At 39.4% G+C, this 23711-nt stretch overlaps 1 protein-coding gene across 1 annotated transcript; it reads right to left on the reverse strand.

Moving 5' to 3' along the window:
• Window positions 1–8761: 8761 nt before the first annotated feature.
• Window positions 8762–21525, reverse strand: LOC135933192 (CMP-N-acetylneuraminate-beta-galactosamide-alpha-2,3-sialyltransferase 1-like). Its single transcript, XM_065471194.1, has 8 exons — window positions 21373–21525; window positions 17726–17916; window positions 15443–15617; window positions 15047–15243; window positions 14757–14918; window positions 14492–14537; window positions 13653–13772; window positions 8762–8929 (listed from the first exon to the last, which is right to left on the reverse strand). Exons 1-8 carry the CDS (start codon window positions 21523–21525, stop codon window positions 8762–8764), a joined length of 1212 nt encoding a protein of 403 aa, XP_065327266.1.
• Window positions 21526–23711: the final 2186 nt, after the last annotated feature.

The following is a 23711-nucleotide window of genomic DNA, read 5'->3' on the forward strand; positions in this document are numbered from 1 at the left end:
CGTAATTATGTGTTAAATTAGTTCTAGATTTGTACTTTATTTTGTGACCAGTATGAGTCATGGCTAGTTTTAGGCTGAAATTGTTAAATGTTGCCATTATTGTACTTAAATTTGTAAGCCTTGCCTTAAACTGTATGCTTAGAGACATTCTTCTGTTTCTATTGTCCTCCCCATCCTGTTGAATGGTGAGGGGGGCTATAGTGTAACTGCAGACATATTCTATGTAAGGAGTGTGACTTCCTGGCCTTGATGTCCTCACCTGTGCTTGTGTATGGTGAGACTATTAAAAAGGCAGGGGTGAGGGAAGATGACCCTTTGTGATCAGCAGGAAGTCACACAAACGCACCCCCATCCACACACACTCACTCACGTGCACCTACATACACACACACACACACACACACGCTCACACATGCATACATACACACATATATAGTGCCTGACACACCACAGGGGGTTTTACAATGGGTGTTTGTGTAAACTGTGTGTCACACAATAAAAGACTGCAGGAGGGTGCTGGTTCTTTGGACTCGTTTGACACTGAGGGCAGAGATGGTGTCGAGTGGGCTCCCCTTGGTAGCGTGTGAAAACTCTCCCGAAAAAATGCAGGCATAGTCAGGAAATGTTCAGTGTGTATACTTGATTCTGCTGGCCTCCCAGGTGCATTATTTGCAAAGAAAATAAACAACTAACTTAATTCACCACTAAACAAAAATATATGTACAGAACGTGTTGAGACAACGCCAGTCTCTGCGATTCTTTTGGTCCTTGTAGAGATCATGCTGAAATGTTTCCATGTTTTACACAATCCTTTTATTATCCATTATTCTTGCAGATGCATCTGGAGATCAGCATTCTACTCTAAAGGCTGATCTAAAGAACTCCACACAACAGTTACAGTTATAACCTCTGGTCTTCTCCCCCCTACAGTAAACGACCCCACAATGGAAATACACTAGTACAGTGGCCAAGGGTGCTGACACCCTGACCCCCATCTCCTTTTAGTGTCCATTTGCCCTTTTCTGCCCCTCACTCTCAGTAACTCTTGCGTCCTGCCCTGGGGGTGGGGGTTGATTGTCCTCCTGCCCTGCACCCCAGTTCTTTGTTCCCATTCCAGGCCTATTTTCTATTTTGTATTGTTACACCCATTAACCACAATATTATAATGTTGCAAGCAATCACAAACTATATTCTCTTTAACTCTGGTGTATATTAAGGAATCTATTCTCAACAAACGCAAGAGGCTGAGCCAGCTTACATGTTACCCTCACTGTAACATCTCACAGACTGCCTCGGTAGGCCCCAATGGCCTCCCTTTATATCCCATTGCCCCTCCCACTAGGCATAACAGTCATCCCTCCATCATTTCTTCCACAAAACAATCTTTTTTCCTTGGCTTATTTCCAGCTGTATTTCTACAATAATTCACAAATACATTTATGGCCATTTTCAGGCAGCCTACAGCTTTTCATAATAAAAGGAAACCCAAACAAAAAATAATGCAGTTCATGTAACCCTACAAGTGTGCGCGAACCCACTATTTACACCCCAGAACACCATACCATCGGCTTGCCCAACTGCTTGTGTAACTGGCGATCATGGGAGTCTACACGACCGGCTTTTTATTAAAGGTAAGTGGCAATATATGTTGGCCACAGCCACAGTAACCCAGTGCGACGAGTGTAGAATCTAATGGTGGGTGTGTGTGTATGCGCCCAAGTCAGCTGTCTGGGGCCCAGGACGGTGTAACTCCATCGCAATTTGTATGCAATTTATAACACTGATAAACGTTCAAATCCATCAAAGTATTGGAGTAAGAGAAAATGTATACTGGCATATATCAGTACTTTAGGTACTGATGTTTAATAGACACATAGAAAGTTAAACTGTCCTCTGGAGACTTAAGATTATTCACAATCTTATTTACATACAAATCCACCAGTGGATAGTGCATTTAAGATCTGGTGGAAAAATAAGGCTTCATATAGGAGAATGTAATATAGGTTCATTATGATTTCATTACAACACAAGGGGGTGAATTTGGTAGTCAGCTTAGAAAACAGTCAGTCCATGTACAATGATGATGTGCAAACAAGATAAGATGACAGTGTGACATTCCGGTTATCCCAAAACAGTCCTGCTAACCTAAAAACATAAACATGTACTTACAATACACCAGAACCAACAGTTTATGATCAGGCGTGCTAAGGGGCGTTTACAACAACATTGTTGGGTTTATCTAGGCACAAACCCCGCTGGAACACGAGACCAATAACTACACGACAAAACAAGGAAAGAAGGCACTCTCCATGTTTGTGGCTCACAAGGGAAGTCAGCCAAAGTTGAGGAAAAGATTCCTTCACCTGAACTCAACCAACTTCAAACTGACTCCCTCGCTACAGCCCTTTTTATTGTCACATACATGAATATCCAATTACAAATACACGTGACACGTGCTTCCAGCCATACTATACATAGACATATGACCTTACAATGAACTTAAACTGTGTGTATGAGGTACGCAGAGAAGCAGAAGTAAGCATCTTGCTAAACTATAAAAACAGGAACTTGTAATAGGTCATGTCTCAAACGAACATTTAAAGGTGTGAAGTCTTGCACTTTAAAAGAAACAGAACATGTATAATGTATAACATAGCTCATCTCTGGACTAAGCTGCACTCTAAATAAAGAAAGCACATTTTGTCAGCACAGACACAGATAAAGGAAATGTTAGAAGGTTTAAAATAAATCCTCTGACTGTCTGGCTTTTTCTTCATAATGATAGCCACATTAGGACACATAAAGGCAATGATTATATATCTATATATTTTAGCACAAATGACAATATAAGAAATATCAATTCCAACAAGCATTGTGTGTAGAAAACACTCACTGGACCACACTAAGCATGTGCATGTGTGACACCTACAAGTTTATGGTCACAATTGTAATCGATTTTAAATATTTAGTGATGTAAAAGGCATTGTGGTATTGCACTTTTCAGTTAAAGTTATGAGGATGTGATTGCATGGCATCGCCACAAGGAGGAAGTAGCTGTGACTGGGATAGGCCATTGCAACGATCCCATACCTCAGATGAGGCAGAGCCTGCAGACCAAACACAACTCATGTTTCCTGTCTCTACTTTTATGTATGAGAACAGGTTAGTAGTTTGAGTTGGCTAACTGCAATGGACAAGGCAAGAAACCTTTTTCTGTCTTAGTTTAAAGGCCACAAATGTCATGAGAAAGTTTGTTTTCATAGATTGAAAGAAACCAAAATCTCCCGCCATTTGCGATGGAAGCCGCGATTCCACTTGTAGTCTAAAGAGGTAGCTGGTCTTATTACACACGTTTTATTTTGTGGCAAATGTAGCTCCTAGACACACCTCTTCTATCCTGACCTTACTGGTATGTTGACAGCTGATAAAGATGGTTTCAACATAACCTAGTTTTTACTCCTTATGTTGTTATATGTAAATAGTCTGATGTAACTGTTTTTTGGGCAATTGCGGAATGTTTGTTTATTGTTTACAAATGTAATATATTGTTGAATCTGTTAAGATATAAAGAAGTTACAACAGTAATAATGAGCAGGTTAATCGCAGTGTTGAGATTACTAAACAGAGATATTGTTGATGCTGGACAGTAGTAGAATTTAGCTACAGATTTTTTGTAAATAAGGATACTGATATACAACAATTATTTTGCAGATTTATACTTGTGAGGAAAACAAGGTGATCAAATGGGTTTAACATGTAAACCAGATTCAAAGTTATGTTTTTTGCTAGAAGAGGAATGTGTGTTTATACGAACGGAGAAGAATGGTGTGAAATTCTGTTAATAAACAGACAAGGAAGAGTCTGCAGACCAAACGCAACTTATGTCTCCTGCCTCTACTTTTCTGTATAAAAACAGACCCCATCGAAGGCCTGTAACACAAGCACTAAGCTAAGGGTAACTTGGTAACCTACAATACTTAGTCTCATCTTACCCCTCCCTTCTTTTCCTCCCCATCCCTGGCTGCCTCCCTCTTCCCGCTCCACCACACCCACCCACACAGGTAGGGCCTTGGGGTGCGGGTGTGTCACCAGGTTGCAGGGGAGGCATTCCCCCCCTCTGTCCCCTTCTGGCCACCTGTGCCTCAATTTTATTCCACAACTTAGACATCCACATTATTCACACTCTCATAACACACACATATATAGAGGGCCTTGAGAGTGACCACGTTAACGGCGTCCAGTGGACGGTCTGTGTATTCAACCCTACCTCTGGCGCCGGTGCCCACCTCTCAATTTTAAATCCATGTAGACATTGAGGGTTTTCGGGAGGGGCCGTGCTAACACCTGCTGCTCTCTGGCAGCAGCACCATGCCCTCCCTTGTTTTAAATGCACTTTAGAACAACACGCAGCAACACTACACATGAGCGGGAGGAGGGAGGTATGGGGTCTTCACACACCCCCGTTCTCTACTAGCCATCGGGGCGGGGGACTGGGAGGAGGTGTTGGCTGTCCGATTGGCCTCCCTGCTGCTGCGGAGCCTGGGGCGCTCTGCTTGCCTCCACACCGGGGGAAAGGGTCACATCTCTTGGGTCTGGGTGCTTCTTGGTGTCCGGGGCTGGGCGCTCAGGTATGCACCAGCTCACTCCCAGTGGCTACTTGGCGGGGCCTGGTGCCTGTCGCTCGGTCAGGCCTCTTCCGGGGCAAAGGGGGCCCTCGGGCCTCGGGGCCTGCAACTCGGTTCACTCTGGCACAGCTGGCTGCCGGCAGAGCCGGCGGGCACACCGGTGCAGCCCCCTCTGGCTTCTGCTCCGTGGCTACTGGGTGACCCCTCGTCTGGGGATCTCCTCAGCCCTTCCCAGGAGGGTGACACGGATGCCCCTCCGGTGGTACTCCTTGGGCTCTCGCCTGCTTCATGCCCTGGGGGACGGGGCTATGGCCCTCCACACCCTCTAGCAGACAGTTACATGGAGAAACCTTTTGTATACAAGCGCGCTGATCCACACAGGTGTGCACACGGGTGTTCACTGTTCGTAGACATAAACTACACCTTTCTTAGCTGCTACTTCAAAGCACATTGTGCGCTGTCTGTCCTGCGTGCTGCACAACAACATTCAATATTTAGTATTTACTGCTGTTCACACTTAGCTAGATTAATGTGATGGTGTTGTGTTTAGTATGTTGCTTTGTTTTGTTTTGTTTTTTGCTTGTTTTCTCTTCTTTTTCTCTCAACAGGTGATCCAGGAGATTTTTTTTTCTTTGTCTTTGTAAGTGCCCTTTCTCACTGTCCCTTTTCCCTTCTGTTTTTCTTTTCCTTCCTCTCTTTCTTTCTCCCTTTCCTATCCCCCAGTCATGTCTGTCCCATCTGTAACAACTGAAAATAAAATAAATAATAACAACAAAGTTTGATCAAATGGACCAATACAGCAATGCCATGATGATCCATTTGGCAAAATAAATCCATTTGGTATCCTTGTTGGTCTTCAGACAACAATTCTGACGGCTAAAGAACCAAATGGGACAGACAAAAAATAAATAAATAAATAAATACTTAGTCTTGAGTCCCCCCCAACTGCTTTAAATGTTGCGAAGAAATTGGGAAATGGGTGCAGCGAATTATTGAAACATGTACAAACTTAAATAGCGGTGAAGCAGTAACACAGTTGTTTATTGTTCCACTTTAACAAATAATCACTTTTTTGTGCAAAAATACTATATAATGCATCTCAAACAATATTTTTGTGAAATATTCATTTTTGTGAAATAAAATGTAATAAATTGGAACAAATGATATTGTTTCATGATTGGCTGCTAATAACAAACGGCATGAAATAAAAATTTAAAGGGCACATAAAATGCTACACATTTAAAGCCTAAATTACACCACTGAGCCCAGCTCTCAAAAACTGACATAGATTTAACACTGTCTGTGAAGCTGGATTTAAGAAATAAGTGCTTAAAGTCAAAGTTTTACAAACATGTTTAGGTGACATTCTGTCAGCTCAGAATGACATCATCATGTGGTTGGTTGGGGGTAATAGTACATTAATTTATGCTAGTTAACTAAGGAAAACTAAAACAAAAGTCAGTTTAAGGAGATAAAATTTGGAAAAAAAGGTTATACTGTTCACGTTCACTCTGGTCTCGTTAGCAGTAAGTTGCTGTTCACCGGCTAGCTGCTTTTCCTCATCAGGCCAGGTGTACTGAGCCGTGCAGTCAGCACGCAAAGCAAATGTTCGCAAGATGCCATCAGCGTTATTTTATGTAATAAAATATTCTCTCTTTTCCAAACACAACTAAACAGTTTACAACATCATAGATTATTAAATGCGTATCAGATGCGGATCTAGAGAAATTTTGGCATGGAAATCAAAAGGGGTGGCAAAATCAAAGCCATTTTTTTTACACATAAGCAGGTGTTACATCCTGTAATGTGCATTACATATGGTTAAAATACATCAAATGCAGTAGTATACAAGTTTCATATGAGTATAGTCTATAACTTTAGCCAAGATAATTAAACATTTCACTAACATAAAACGTGAATTTTTATGTTCTGTATAGCCTTATAATAATTATAATAAATAAGTATGTAGTCCAATATGTATAAAATCGAGAAATCTACACATCATGAGGTGGTTCATTTACAAATACAAGTCTAACTAAAATTTCACACTCTTTTTTATTAGAAATAAGGCTTCTTCTCAGGCTTAGGTTTCTTCTGCAGCTTTGTGGTAGTGATGTGCAATACCACTGATTTCCTTTCCGATCCAATACCAAGTAAAATTCAGGGTGGTATTGAGGATACTGATCCAATGCTGATACTTTGTACAAAAACTTAATGTGTTATTGTATTTCAAATTATATCTTCATAATGATTACAGGACATCAGACTACTTGTTCTTATTGTTTAATTATGAAGAATTGTCATATAGAAATAAAAAATCTGAAGTTGTCAGTTAGCTATTAGAACACATATGTCGTGTCATTTAATATGTATATGCTTGCCTGGACATTTCATCAAAAACATTCAACATTCACACTTTACCTCATTCATAGTAGTGCTGTGCTACACTACAAATTTTGGTGTCAATCCAATACCAAGAAAATACAGGGCCAGTATTGCCGATATCCATCTATCCATCTTTTTCTGCTTATCCAGGGTCTTGTGCAGGGGAACACCAAGGCATTCCCAGATTCATGCCCAAACCACCTCAACTGCTCTTCTCTGAACCCCTCCCGGATGGCTGAACTTCTCACCCTATCTCTTAGGGAGAGGCCGGCCACCCTTCGAAGGAAGCCCATTTCCGCCGCTTGTATCCGCAATCTTTTTTTTTCGATCACTACCCACAGCTCGTGACCGTAGGGTGAGGGTAGGGACGTAGATCAATTTTTGGAACATAACTCCCATAATGAATGGGGGAACACTGTATGTGATACTAATTATGAGATATCAGCCTTACAGATAAATAAATAAATCCCACAGTTTTATTATTAGTATAGTATTATTTTCAGCACAGTCTCACATATGTGGATTTACAGTTATTTTTTCACTGACTACTGTATTAATACAACTGATCTGAAATTACTCAAAAAACATAAAAACCGAGTAGGGAAAAAGTTATATATTTTTATGTAAAAACCACAGACATGTTTACTGAATTATTTTCTTAACTTGAAATGCAAATATAAATAAATAAAAACCTATGCACAAATTTTGTAAACAATAAAGTTATATACAACTATTTCCCTAAAAATGCAGCCACTGCATCTGGCAATCACAAACCAAGGCAGCCAGTACATCACTGATGCAGAACGAAAACAGCAGAGCAGTGTGTGCCAACAACCAACTGCCAGACAACGGCCAGTGTCAGCACAGCCCCTCCCAAGAACCCTCAATGTCTACACGTATTTAAAATTTAAAGGTGGGCACAAACAAACAGCCACAGCTCCTATACCCTATACAAAATGTATTTCATTGAAGAGTTAGTGAAACAAAATGATCAGCTGTCTTATTGTGTCTTGTGATACAACTTACATCCTCTTTATTGCACAAGGTAGTAACAATCGGTATTGTTGCATCTGTCCATCATCAGCTGTTTAATTTTGTCTGGTTCTTTTGGCCAGCTCTTCCAAGTTTGTGTGGGGTTTATTTTTGTTTTTTCTTTAGACCAGCTTTCTGCACCACCTTTTCAACATCCTAATAATGATTACCACACAGTTTTTATGTACAAAAAGGAAATACATTCTTTGTAATTAAAAGCAGATTAAGTCAGATTTAAAGAATAATTAGTGGATCAACACTAGACTGCTTAAAAAGTGTGGAAGGGCAATAGAGAATTTAAGAATATTTGCTTATTACAACTAGTAGTTTTCAGTTTACTTTTAGCTAACTATCACAATCTTGATGCCTACTCAAAAGAAACACTTCTTCAACTCTTATGTAGTTGAGTGTAGTGGAGAGGAAGCTCAATACTATTTCCACTGTCACTGGACACTGTCTAGTCTACACACCCTAGTCTCAGGACAGACAACTTTTCACACTCACATTAACATCTATGGTTTAGAAGCACTAGTAAACCTGAAGAGCTTGTCTTTGAATATATAAAAACGCGCCATGAGAATCAATTTTATAAAAAGAAATCTGATGACTCCTCTAAAGATAAAAACACTGAAGCACAGAATAAATCATGTTAATAATGAATTAAGCTTTACAGTAAACACTGGATTTAAAAAAGAGGAAGGAGAAACAAAGGGAAAAAATTAATGTCCTTTATACAATGTGATTTTCTGTATTTTGTGTAGCTGCTGAATAAGATTATATTCATATATTCCTGGATGATATCCAGTTCCAAAATTTTCCTCTTTGATTTTTTCAAAGTAATGGCCCCAGTTTCCATCGCTGTCTGCTCCAAACCCAAAGACGCTAACCTGGACAAAAAAAAGGAAATACATAAGAAATAAATAATGAAAGTTACATTTCAATATGTCATATAATTTCAGCTTTTTCACAAGAGCTAACTGAACTAACTACAAAGGACAGAGGCCCCCAGCCCCCGACGGCAGCCTCAAACTCGCAGAGGAGCTCAGTACCTTTTTGCTCAGTTGGAATCCTCACCACCAAACTGGACCACCTGCAGTTTGGTGGTGAGGATGTCTGACATCCTCACAAACCGGCCTCAGTCAGTACGACTTTACTCTTCCCCACAGGGCTGCATTTTCAGCCCCCTACTGTACAGTTATGATTGTACACCAACCCATCCAAACAACGTCATCATCAAGCATGCCGATGACACCACTGTGGTTGGGCTCATGTGTGTTGGAGATGAGACTGCATACAGGGAGGAGGTAGAGAACTTGTCCCACTGGTGTTCAGAAAATAATCTGAAGATGAACGTCCTTAACCCTTTAAGACCTACCATAGAACCAAGTCTGCCAGAGCTTATCTTTATATTTTTACATACTGTAGTGCCATTTTTGAGAGCATTTCAAGTTGCAATACATCAATACAACCGTTATAGCCCAAATTTTAATAATATGTATGCATTAAGTCCATAGTAATTACATAAATTGCCAAAAAGTGCAATAAACTACAAAAAAATTGAAAATCGTTTTTGTTTTTCTTACATATATTTCTAGTTAGAGAAATTTAAGAGGTTTATCCCTCAAAATTGTATTTACAAAAAAGTTGCACAAAATAGTTTCCAGCAACAGGAAATGTATTTTGAGTGTCTTCATAGTTTTATTTTTAAAATACACCAATTTTTATGGACTGCAGGAAAAACGAAAATAAATATTATAATCTAAAATTTCAAAAAAAAACAGCATGTGCATCAACATAAACTATTTCCAGCAGTGCAATTTGAGTTCTAAGCATCCCAGAAACTATTCAGAAAAGCATAAAGTCAAACAATGATTTTAAAAAACACCAGTATAGACTTATAAGGCCCTGAAGGTAAAAAACTACATTTTCTGCCAAAATGACGTCACTTTCAGTTTTGGCCAGGTGATAGCGGACATGCGATAGTTCGCGCTGACGTCTATTCCAACGTAGGAAGCATTTTGAACAGCTGATCAGATCGGCATGTTTTTGTTGCTGCAAATGCTTTTTATGCAATTTTTGCAAAGCTATATGTGGAAGGAAACCGTGACCTAGGGCAAGCTGATGGCATAAGATGCAAGTACAACTCCTCCGGTTTCATATGCAAAAAAAATTATTGCACTAGCTTACGTGGTTCCAGTTCTACAGGGATTTTAAAATAGTTACGCAAAATGGAGCGTGCCCGCTCCAACTGGTTTTAAAGGGTTAACGGAAAAGAACTCACGAGGCACAGAGAGGTCCACACCCCTCAGATTAAAAACGCAGAACGGCTGGAATCTGTCTCCAACCTCAGGTTTCTGGGCACCCACATCTCTGCTGATCTCACCTGGACCCAAAACACCAATACCCTGGTAAAGAAGGCCAAACAGCAGGAGAGCATGCTCTCCATTGAGGGCTACAATTGAGAACAGGAAGGTTGCACAGAGTGATTAACCCTGTCAAAAAAGAATCATTGGCGGCCTTCTGGCACACCAGGATGCCAATAACAACAACCTTTATTTGTCACATACACAATCATACAGAGTACAACATGTAGTGAAATGCTTGTGTCCGAGGTGCGGACAAGCTGCAGACATAGCAGCACCATTTTTCAATGACAATAAGAGTCTTTTGTATCCTATTCTATTGTATTCTATTCTAAAGGTATTACTATAAGGCAGTGGTTCCCAAAGTGGGGGTTGCCATTGCAGGGGGGCGCAGTATGAACAAAAAAAAAAAGAATGCTTGGACACTGCTAGCACAATGGACAGGATTTTGACGGTTTTCCTAGACAAACGCAAAGCAGAGTTTGAAGCATCACCAGATATGATTCCAAACCAACTTCCTTCCAAGCTAAAGACCAACATATGATGAATCATGGTTGGTATCCCCGACAGAATTAGTTTCCCCTGCGTCAGGAGCACATGCCGGGCTCTCCAAATCACAGACAAGCAGTATCCCACATTCTTGATCTTTAGTTCACAAAGACTTCTCATAACCACTAACTACTCCTGAAACTTTGAAGGTTTTAGCTCTTTATACAGTAAAGTTACAGAAGGATAAAAAAATAATTATCAGGTAAAATGTCCTTCGTTTGTTAAAATAATCCCGTCCGATACCACGTGAGAACAATAAATATAACATTTTCTGTTGTAACCCTCAAACTGAATGGTAATGCAATAACACTCATTTTCACTTTATCACAAAACTAAAACATCACTACTTCCACGTCTAATTTTCTGTAATGGAGGCGGAGTAAACTGGATCAGCACTCCGTGCCGAGCGAATGCTCGCGACGCAGGAGGAGCAAATATTGTCAGTGATACCTATCTTGGCAACGACACTGATCCTGCCACAATTTGTTGCCCTGGTTCAAATCATGGACAAACAGTATCCCACAGTTGATTGTTTTTAAATCCATTTTGCACAGAGACAATGTATTGATAGCAGTGTTGAATATTCTTACACAGAAAAAGAAAAGAAAAACAAAAAAAACAACTACATGTAAAACAATTACACCACAAAGACTTTTTTTAGTGGTTTGTTTAATTGCAACCTGTAATTTATTGCAGTTAACTTTTATTTGTTTAATTGTTTACAAAAGATTTGAGGTGTGGAATAAACCGCAGTGGGTGTGTGTGTGTGGTTGGAGGATGTATTTGCAGTGTTGCCAACTCCTCAATAAGGAGGCTGTCCTCCTTATTGAGGAGTTTTGGCTGTCCTAAAAGTTGCTAGAAGTTGCTAAATGACATCGTCACAAGACTCCAGTAACACCAGAAAAAGTTGCCAGATTTGTCGCTAGTTGCTTTTTTAGGGGGAAAAAAGTTGCTAAGGGGGTCTGAAAAGTAGCTAAATATAGCGACCAAGTCATTAAGTTGGCAACACTGTGATGATCTTCTAAAACAAAGGGGGGCCTAGCAAAAAAAGTTTGGGAACCACTGCTTTAAGGTTTTACTATACATGTGTTGGGAAAGTCAGCATCACAGTATACTTTAATTTAAGACAGGAGAAAGAGGTAAACAGCACATTATCATTCTTACTCGTTGGTCTTTGTAAATTTTGATTAAACAACAATTCTAGCACTACACTGAAAAAAAGGGATTGGCCAGCTCTTGGATTTACGTAAGCATCTTGCGTGTATTTAACACAAGTGCCTCATACTTTAAAGTTAAGTGTAACTATATAGTGTAGAAACTACATGATATGCAGAGAGGCTAGATTTTTTAAAATTGTTCATATCATGTTCTAGTGAAGTAAGTCAATAATATAGCAATGTTAAATCCTGCAACACTGCACGGGATTTCAGTCTCGCGTGCTTTGGATCGTGGTTTCAGGAAGGCATCAATCTCAGTCAAGTTGAGCAGCCGCCTCTACTTTTTTTGGTATACCGAAAAAAGTAAATTGGGTGGTTGTTACATTAAAAAAGTCTAACTTGTAATTTGAACACAATAATTTAATGTTTCTATGAACGTAATTAAATCATGAAGGATCTGTACGAAATTCAACAACTTAATTTGTTCTTGTTGAGATGACATGATACAATCTAGTAAGAGTGGTTAGTTGCGGGACTCATGAAATTCACAAGATCGCAGGAGATGTCAAACTGCAGGAAAATCACTGGGGAAATAAGAGGCAGACAACTACACACACACCATGTGTATGCTATTGCTGTTTATTGTGGTTTAACCTGTCAAGGACAAAAACAATCAATCCTTGAAATCATAGCTTTACTGGTTTTCCTGGATTGGTGGCATGGTGGTTAGTGCTGTTGTTTCACAGTAAGAAGGTCCTGGGTTCAAATCCACAATCTGGCTAGTTTGGAGTGGTTTCTCTCTGGGTATTCTGGTTTCCTCCCACATTTAAAAGTCATGCAGTTATTAGAGTTAGGTTAATTGGTGATTCTAAATTACCCGTGACTAGAGGTGCAAATGGTTGCTTGTCTCTGTGTGATAGACTGGTGAGCTGTCCAGAGTGTACTCTGTCTCATAACCTATCACTTCAGGGTTATTTCCCAGTCCCCCTGCAACCAGGATAAAGATAGGAGGATGGTAGTTGTTGTAGATCCATTTGATTTTTATGGTAACCAGACTCTAGACTTTGTTGAACATTATGTAATATGAAGACAACATGTAGTATTTAAGTGACCAAGTTGTATTGGGGTAAAAGTTACTGAATAGTGTTAAAATAAAATGCCAAAATTGTGAAGGATTCAAATATTCCAAGAGCTCAACTTACTTCATCTAAACATGTTTCAATCGTGTTTTATGAACACAAAATGCACAGGTTTATTGAATATGAAAAAGTTGTGTTGATTTAACTCAGTTGTTTAAGTTTCTGCGAAAGCAAAAACATTTGTGTGCAACCAGTGTCCACTATTGAATTAAATAAACCCAACATGGTCTTTTTTTCAGTGTAGATCCAAAATAATGCAATCAAAGACGTAATGGACAAAAATAAAATTACAATTCTCTGTTTTTTTTTTTGCATAGTTGGCAGTTATGGCATATGTACTTATTGCACAGCAGTCATTATTGCTTTACTGGTAATTCTTTGACTTATGGAATGTGATCCTACCTCATCACAAATCATCAAACTGAAAGCCAAAGTCATGAAGCCAGTAGATGGATAAGCACCCTTCTGTTGCAACCAAACTTGATGAACGTGTTTCATGAAAGCCGGATTGAGGATCCTCACCTGGTAATTAAACATGGCCATATATGAACTAGTTGCTTCTGCGAATAATGCACAATATAATCTTTTAACTAAATTATATTTGATAGTGTTCGGGGGTGAAGACAGCAGAAGGAAATTTTATTTTAAGCATCAGCTAGCTAGGACTACACAAAGATGAATGAGTCCAACGGTTAGGGGTATACCACTGTGGAACTCTCTTCATTATTATCTAAAGAACTGTGTAAATTTGCATTGTTTTAAAAAGTGTTACATGTCTAAAACGATAACTCAATATGAAGAACATGAACGAAATTGGAGTTAATTGAAAAAGGATCCTTTATTTTTTTGCCTCATTTTATTCTATTTACTTATCTTTTCTCCTTGTTACTATGTGGAGTGGTATATTGCTGATTGTAAATTTGTTGTTTGGTTTGCGTTAGGACCGGAGATAAATGTTAGTTTGTTCCTTGATTTCTGGTGCCCACTTGTAATATAAGTTGGATTGCAGATAGGGGGCAGGGTTTAATAAGAATATTTTCTTCTTCCTGCTCCTTTTCACACATGGTTGCAGTGCTATACCGAGAGAAAGTGTGGTTGGTTTGTCTGAAAGAACTAACTGTGGAAACTGTTGAACCAAGTGTGAAATAAATAATAAATAAATAAATAATGAATTGAAATGAAATGAAATATATGAATATACACTTTGTCATTTTTGTTAAAATATAGAATAATGTACTCACCAAATTCTTGTTGGCTAGGCTCTGTTTGTTTAAATCGCCATTTTCTCTGTTGGAAATATGCTTTTACATTAATGGTATATATGCTAGAAAAGGAATTAATTAGCAATTGTGTGATTAGAATCATTTAACGCTAGATTCCAATTGAAATGATAAATGCATACAATAATGAATTTGTTAAGCTTTTCACAACCCTAAATATTCAAGTGTACTAAATATATATTCTAAATACAAAAACATAAAAAGATATCAGCAATGTTTGACCTACCCAACGTTCTCGAGGAGCCACAAAAAATCCTCCATCTTGAATGGAAAAAACACAAGGTGAGTGGTGTGGTCCAATAGGCTAGCAGTCTCTGGATACATGACACGATGAGTTGTTTTGGTTCCAACATCCACTTCAAAGCCTCTGGTCGGCCCATAGTTCATTCTAAACACATATTTACACATATTAAACATCATGCAGTTAAATCACATTTTGTGAATAGAGTCAATACAACAACATAATAGTCAACTCTAAGTAAAATTAAATGAATGTTTGATTGTATTCTGTTTTACCTTATTACAAAATCATGCAAATCAATCAGAGGTCCATAACGTGATCCATTCAAATTACCAGAATTCCCCACTACAGCACAAATCCTGCAGCGATCAGGCCTGGGTTCTACATCTTCTGAAATGATCGGTAGCATCTCAAACACCTTGTCTACTGTTGCATTGAAGAAAGCGAAGTCGTATTCTTCCTGCTTTATTTTCTGACAGAGGAAAGTTAATAAAGTTAATGGAGCTGGTAACCAGCAAGTTTCACACTTTTGTTTGTCAACATTGAATATATATAGAAAGATATCTCACACGTTCCAAGTATGTGTTTTCCAGTGGCTCCAACAGTTGGAAAAATATAATGAAATGCAAAGTTAATCAACATTTGTTTTGTTTAGAGATCATTTAATTTACCTTCCACCAGAGGAAATCATTCTCTGAGATGCTGTGTTTTCTTGGCAAAAAGGGTTCAGGAGATGCATCAATCTGTTCCCTAAACCAAGGATCACCATCTCTTATACATTTGAGACAGGAACAAAAACTTGACTTCCAGGGCCCAAAGGAGTAAACAGATAAATTCCATGAAGGACTGAAAAACAAAGGCATCACTGAGATGCACAGGAGCAGGGAAATTAGAACCCTGGATTTTTTCTGTCTGTAATTCATCTTCAATGAAGAACAATCTGTGGATTCAGTGAGTGGAGAAATAGTCAGGTGAGTAAATCTAAGAATGTAGACAATATTACAAAGAAGCGTACAACAAAACACTATCCACCGTTTCAAAAGCAACCTTGGTGAGACAATCTGGGGACAGCATTGCCCCTGAGGACAAAGTATAATTAATGCCATATGTGAAGGGTTTATATGTGTTAACTCATTTAAAAGACATTGCCTTTCTAGCATAACGTGACACCCAGCAGAAAGGAAAACATCTTGGACAATGATTATTTAATGTAACATAGAAAGACACTTAGAAAATATTTGATAATTAGACTGGTTCTTATAGTGTTCTCTTCTGCTCTATCTGAGCACTCAAAGACTTTTTTACAACATGCCTCATTCACTCTTTCATATGAGAACTGCAAGTTGCATCCGAGAGCAACTGAAATTTGTATCTTGTTCTAGGATATTTGGTAAACAAGATCAAACCACCAACATTCCATTTAGCAGATGACCTGCTCTACCTCCTAAAAACTAAATAATCCTATTAACCTGCTAAAGAATCAATCAGAAAGACACAATTCAGTCACACTATAATGTTAACATGTTTTTTAAATTTATATATTTAACAACATCTGAATAAGGTTTTTTTAAGAGGTTCTATAAAGCTTGTCATGAGTAATTAATAGTGTTAAATGTAATATATTTTCTCTTACCTTCAAAAGTAAAGGAAGTAGAAAGCAGGCAGAGAGCCTGTGAACGATAGAGCGATTTAAATTGGTGAGCTACTATTCAAATGCCCTGATGGTGTTAGTGGGGTTTATTTTTGGTTCTAGGAAAGCTGAATTGTTTTGGTTGTTCTCGGAATTGAAAAAAGAGGAAAAACTTGTCTGTTAACTGTGGCACAGCCAGTGTAGCAATACCTGGGAGGGTTTATTTATGGTCTGTTTAACCCATTAGGTGAAGGAAACCATGTATGCATGTCACATTATTTTTGATATGAGCTTATGAATGTAGTACCATAAATAATGATAATAATAAGAAGAATATCACATGATTTTATTTATTATTATTATTATTATTATTATTATTATTATTATTATTATTATTATTATATTTATTAATATTGTAATGCTAGATGGGAAAACGAGTTTCATTCAGTTTCATTTTTGAAAATGATGAATGACTGTGTCCCGATTCTTTTTTGATGTGCTGAGAATAAACAAACAATACTCAGATCAAGTCCAGTCAACAACAGTTATTTATTAAGCACATATGTGGGACACAATTCCTTTTTCGGTGATCTTCTGCAATTACTTAGAAATCTATCTCATATTTTCCTAATAACTGTTATTATAATAATATTTATTATTTTATTGTTTTTTGCAGTAGTTCACCTGTGCTGAAGTTGATGTGGTCTACTCCTTTATAGATTCTAATTGGAGTCATTCATACCAGTCATCACTTGTATAAAAATTGATGCTTTTTGAAATGTTTTAGAATGCCATTCAACTTCTATACACAAAACAGAGGGGAGGATTTGTTTTTGTTTTTTTAATTTTTCATAGAAATAACATAAATATTTATGTCTGTCTCCACGTTGGGTGAGTGTTGACTAATTGCAGATGAGAGCATGAGGGTGGGAATGGATGTTTGTATCTGTGTGTGCCTGTTTGTCTGTGTCTATATGTCAGGTTGGGTATCAGACGCCACCTCTCTGGGGACATCTCAGGCTCTCCAAGGTATGGAGGCCTATCTCCCCCCACCACTCCCCCTGCCAGTGGCGGACGCCCTCAGACATCGGTGCATTGGTGGTTCTTTGTGTCCGGGGGTGGGCGTCCAGGTACACACCGGCTCACTCCTGGTGGCTGCTTGTCGGGGCCTGGAGCCTGGGGCTCGCTCGGGCCCCTTCGGGGGTGGGGTGCCCTCGGCCTCTCGGCCTGGGGCTCGGTCACTCTGGCGCAGCTGGCTGCCAGCGGAGCTCACGGGCACATCACTGCAACCCCCCCGGCTTCTGCTCCACAGCTGCTGAGTGACCCCTCATCTGGGACTCTCCTCAGCTCTTCCCGTGAGAGTGGCGCAGCTGCCCCTCCGTTGGTCTTCCTTGGTCTCTTGTACTCTGGGGGCCTCGATGTCTGGAGCCTTGATCTCCTCCATACCTCCTTCATGCCCTGGAGGACGGGGCTATGGCTCCCCACACCCTCTAGCAGATCATTACATGAAGGAACCTTTTAAATACAAGCGAAATGTACAAAATGACAGAACTCATATTAATTTCTATTGGAACCTCCAGTAGATTTTCTTAGTGTACAGGCTGTGATCAGTTGACCTGCTGCTCTTCGTGGATTTACACAACTGAATTCAACCAGATGTCAGCATTGAATCTCAGCTACACTTAATGTAGCATGTCTCTCCATGAAACCCCAGTCACCGTGCTGTAGTCACACTGTTCTTTGCTCTACTGTGATGTTAAAGTAAACTAACCTGTTTATCCTGCACTCACCTGCAAAGGATTTTCATGCAGCCTTTAAATAGTAAGCTTTAAATGAGCAGTCCTTACCTTTAAATCTAAAATCTCTTCTTCCTTTCTTGTCCAGTCTTTCTTATCTTTCTCCATCTCTGAGTGATGTTAGCACTCTTTCCTTTCTCTCCCCTTGTGAAATACAACAGCTGGACCTTTAGCAAGCAACACACTGTGAGACAATTTGAAATTACCGGCCACTTAAAAAAATTCACTCCCTTTATGTTTTTTCCTCTTCTGTAGAGCTAGCTACACAATCCCACTTTAAACCCTGACTATGGCAAATTTAATCTTGTTTTATGCGACATCCTCTGTTGATTAAGAGACGAGCAGGAAAAACCTTTCTTGTGTTTCTGTTTAGGGTCAAATTGGTTTGATGTTTGGAGGCAGGCAGTGACGAAATTATAACTTGACCCAAATGCATTAAAGCAAAAGTAACTAGCCTGTTCTTTAGTCATATTATTATTAAAAGGTTTTTGCTTGGCTAAAAGTTCCATACGGTGTGATTCCTTTGTCATGCCCTTGATAGCATGTAATATCCTTTTTTTGCATTTTCCTGTGGAAAAACAACAATCTCATGCTCATGAATCTCATGAAAATAACACAGAATAGACATCATTATGATACCTGCGCTTTTACACAACACAGGTGTACAAACAGGTACTCACAGGCACACACTATCTTGGTTGGCTGCTGCCTCTAAACATATCGTGCGTTGTTGGCTTTGTGTGCTACTCAGTAAGATTCAATATGTACTATTTAATGTTACCTATGCTTATGTTGGTTGTTGCTGTAGTTTCCCTTCTGTGCTGTTTTCCTGTTTTACAAAGCAAGTAGAAAAGCAGATTTTCAGTGTCTTTTCTCTATCCCTCTTTTCCTCTATTTTTCTTTCCCTCTCCTTCTGTTCACTCTCTTCCCAACTTCTCTTTAGTCATATTATTTCTCTTTTCTGCCCCCGAGTTCTGTCCTTTCTGATTGTAATAATTCAAATAAAAATAAATTATAAAGAGCAAATAAACTATGACAATCAAGTGGACCAATATAGCAAAAGCTCCACTTGAAATAATATAAAACTAAAGTAAGACAAAATAAATAAAGACAAAATAAACAGCTGTAGAAAAAAGCAAATAAAACATTAATGCCTTGACAAACTGCTAAAATACACCAAATGCAAATACAAACCAGTTCTACACAAGTCTGTACCAGTTCCAGTAAAGACAAGCTTAGGCTTGCCAAAGTAAAGTAGCAGTGCAAATCCTATTCAAAGCAAAACAAGCCAGCACATCATGGCTATCAAATGTTTCACTGTGAAGCAAGATTCATAAAAAAAAGTTCTCAGAGTCACAGAGGTGGCAGCCTTTTTTTACAAGGGAGAAGCATTAGGGTAGCTACAACAAGCTTTTATACGGTCTGTAGTTGATCATGGTACTGCATGTAAGTTAAAAGTTAAAAAGGTATCTACTGTGTAACCAATAATTTTTGGTTACACAGTAGATAACATAAAATTTTGTCAATATTTGTACCTTTTCGTACATTAACAACAAAGGTAATTATAACATGTCACTATAAACACAACATGAGTAACAAACAATAACTAAATCAATGTTACAAGGCAGGACATATGATCACTGCACTTTCATTTTTCTTGTTATTCATGTTGTGGGTTCAAGGTGATTCGTTTTAATCATGTTTTTGTGTGCTATATCCACACCTGTACTAACCACACCTCTCGACATGGCTCTGTTTTTTTTTCCCTTAAACTTCCACCCAGGTAGGCTTTGTGCTTAATCTGGACCAAAAGCTGGCCTTCTACTGCTCCTCAGGGGAGAGCATGCTCTCCTGATTTTAGTAACTCAAATTGATTACACAGAACATCCTCTGAATTGTGTCTAAACTGATCATATCTCTGCTTTGTTTGATATCCAAGAAAGATTTGTCAATGAAATGTCTCACGGTGACATCAGCATGACGCATGATAATGAGACAAAGGTTTCCAGTTCAAGAGGTTTCTGCGCCGCACCTGACAACATGTCTTTGCGTCATATTGTTCTTAACTTTCCTCCCTTTCCAGTAAAGCGGAAATGCTGACTTGAGACTTGCAAACGCGGAGGTGTCAGATGTGGTATTGTCAAGTGATTCATTTAGACTTTAGATAGCTCACGCAAAGACACATGACGCAGACAGAGGAGACGTGGAATAAAACGTAAAGAGAGGAACAACATAGGAGCCAGTGATGAGACAGAGACAAGAAAACACGAACTAGAAATAAACTTAAAGGCAAAAAGAACTAAACTCAAGACTAAACAGTAAAACCTGAACTTAAACATCTTAGAAAATACAGCAAAGGAATCATATTATTAGTAGCAGTAGTAGTATTAGGGTCTACCATACAATATGAAGCACTTTGAAGTGACTGTTTATGTGACTTAGCACTGTATAGATAAAATTAAACTGAATGTAAAATTGAACTGACTGCAAAATAAACATGGCCCTGAAGGCTCTGCCTCCCATTCTATGTTTAACCTCCTAAGACCTGAACTCTTCCACAGCATGCATTTTTAATTTCTCTTTGAAATTTGGGCATATTGGGGCCCGATGAATGTAAAAACAAAGAATTACCAGATTTTTTAGATTAGATTGGATGAAACTTTATTAATCCCTCGGGTGGGTTCCTCCGGGAAATTCAGTTTCCAGTAGCACAGCACCGACAGAAGTTGCATGTTACAGATACAATAAGGGGAATGAGAGAAAGGATATAAGCATAAATATACCATATATACACATATACGCATATATAAATACAGAATATATAATATGGATAAATAGGATTGCACATTTGAGTAAGTATATTGCACTGTGATTATTGCACAAGAAAAAATATTGCGAATATTGCACAGTATAAAAAATCAAGTATAAAAAGCACTACAGCTCAGTTGTTCCCGCCCTCCCTAGTCCCCCTGTTTGCCCTCCCTCTCCCCACCAGTGAGGAGTTAAACAGTCTGATGGCATGTGGGACAAAGGAGTTTTTAAGTCTGTTGGTTTTTGACTTTGGGAGAAGCAACCTGTCGCTGAATAGGCTCCTTTGATTGTTTACGACCGTGTGCAGAGGATGCCCAGCATTGTCCATAATGTCCAGCAGTATCTTTAATGTCCTTTTCTCTACCACTGTCACCAGAGTGTCCAGCTTCATGCTGACCACAGAGCCCGCCTTCCTGATTAGTTTCTCCAGCCTGGATGAGTCCTTCTTTGCTGTGCTGCTCCCCCGGCACACCACAGCATAGAAAAGTACTCCTGCAACCACCAACTGGTAAAGCATCCTCAGGAGCTTCCTGCAGATGTTAAAAGACCTCAGCCTCCTGAGGGAGTACAGGTACAGCTGCTGCGTGTTGCATGACCAGTCCACCCACAGCCTGAGGTATTTGTATGTGTTGACCACCTCCACCTCCTCTCCCTCTATCTGAACTGGCAGTGGACCTGGTCTGGACCTCCCAAAGTCCACAACCAGTTCCTTGGTCTTTGAGGTGTTGAGTTGAGTTGAGAGCCACATATGAGGATATTCGTTTAAAATTTCGATAGAACAGTAGCAGTATAATATCCTCGTAAGTGGATATCAGGCCCTTGTAGAGCAAAATTGAGCATTTGGGTCTAAATAACCAAAAATGTGATGTCCTTTTATGCCTATCCCCCCACGTGAATCACACCATCCAGACTAATCAATGTATCATCTTCACACAGACCATATATATATAGCTTGATGTTTGCCTTGCACTCCTTTTACTCTGAGCACAATGAGTAGGTGACTGACTGTCGAAGAGGTTCTGGTCCGGGTTTTGGACATGATGAAGAGGGCACTGAAATTGAAACAGAGATAGAGCAGAATGTCTCGTAAGTGGAAGACAACACAGATTTTGATCCAGACTTTGAGGACTGACCAATCAACAGATGGAGAGGGAGAGGCACCTGAAGAACAGGCACCTGAGGAGACATTCCAGTCCAAGAGTGGACACTTGCTCTGGTCTTCATCCCCCCAGGACAAAGGAAGTAGAGCGAGAGTGGAAAACATCATAAAGATGACGCCAGGACCAACACAGCATGCGATATCTCGTATGGATGACATCAAGTCCAGCTCCCAACTCTTTTTTACCAGAGTCCATTGAGGGAATTATACTGGAGATGACACACCCGGAAGGGAAGCGTGTGTTTGGGGACACCCGGAGAGAAATCGACTTGGTAGACCTCCAAGCCTACAGAGGTCTGTTGATTTTAGCAGGAGTATATCGCTCAAACAATGAGCCTCTAAAAAGTCTCTGGGATGCAGAGTTTGGCAGGCCTATATTCCAGGCAACTATGTCCTTACAACAGTTTCATGTCCTTTCAAGAATTATTCAATTTGTTAACAGAGATGCATGACCCGTCCTCTGGTGAAATGACAAACAGGTACTATTTTGGTAAAACCTTAAACAATTTTCACCTAATTAGACAGTGTCTAATTAGACACCTAATTAGACACAGTTTTCCCTTCAGTCATAAACATTTAGGACAGGTGGGTGGAGCGCCTACCACTTATGTACAATCCAGGCCCTGAGGTGACAGCTGATGAGCGCCTGGTTCCTTTCAGGGGTCGCTGTTCCTACAAGGTATACATTCCAAGAGAACCAGGGAAATGTGGTATAAAGATCTGGTGAGCGTGTGACGCCAGAAGCAGCTATGCCTGGAATATGCAGGTCTACACAGGGAAACCCAGTACTGAATTATTGTCTAAAGGCAAAGAAAGATGCCCAACGGATTTACTTTACCAAATCGACCAACCCAGCCTTGCCGTATTGGTTTATTTGATTCGCCTTTTATTGTTTATTTTATTTTAACCTGCTAAATACGGGACAGACTTGACTGGGGAAAAGAAAGGGGAGAAAGAAAGAGGGAAAGAAAAACAGCGGGGAAGAGGAATGGTGATAAAAGGACCGGTCAGTTTTGACAGGGAACACTGAAGTAAGGGACGGGAAGTAAACTTTTTTTTTTCAAACCTTTGAACACATTCTCACTCACTAAAAAAACTTCGAACCATTGTTGCATAACTGGGGCGGACGTTAAACCTAACTTTAACACAGGTGCTGCTTTTCCTTGCGGACAATGAAGACCATCCTGTGAACTGTTGCAAAGAATGATTGTGTCAAAAATAACATCAGTATGACGCATCGGGATGCCAAAAGATTTCTAGTCTCATATTGCATTTGATGACAGGGTATGTGTTTACTGGAAGAATATTTCTTCCTGTACTATTCACCACACCTCTTGACATGCCTCTGCATTGTGTCTGCAATGCTTTTATTCCTTTGTAAAAATATTGCACATGTATAGAGGGAGGAGTAGAACTAAGATTAAGAAATAAAAAGCAGGTGCATGTGGAGAGGTGAGGTTTTCATATGTCATGTCATTCTGTCGGATAGAGGTCAGGTTTTTCCACACTAAACTGTCTCATCAATGTTTTTATAGACCTTATTT

The sequence above is a fragment of the Pelmatolapia mariae genome, linkage group LG22, assembly GCF_036321145.2.
Source record: "Pelmatolapia mariae isolate MD_Pm_ZW linkage group LG22, Pm_UMD_F_2, whole genome shotgun sequence".
Taxonomy (NCBI): Eukaryota; Metazoa; Chordata; class Actinopteri; order Cichliformes; family Cichlidae; genus Pelmatolapia; species Pelmatolapia mariae.

Excerpts from the sequence above, each read along its gene's own strand:
- LOC135933192 (XM_065471194.1), bottom strand. The coding sequence starts at position 21,525 with ATGCTTTACCAGTTGGTGGTTGCAGGAGTACTTTTCTATGCTGTGGTG. Across the intron at positions 15,244-15,442 it reads ATGATTTCCTCTGGTGGAAG|AAAATAAAGCAGGAAGAATA; the intron begins GTAAATTAAATG and ends TTCCTCTGTCAG. Across the intron at positions 14,919-15,046 it reads TTGCATGATTTTGTAATAAG|AATGAACTATGGGCCGACCA; the intron begins GTAAAACAGAAT and ends ATATGTGTTTAG.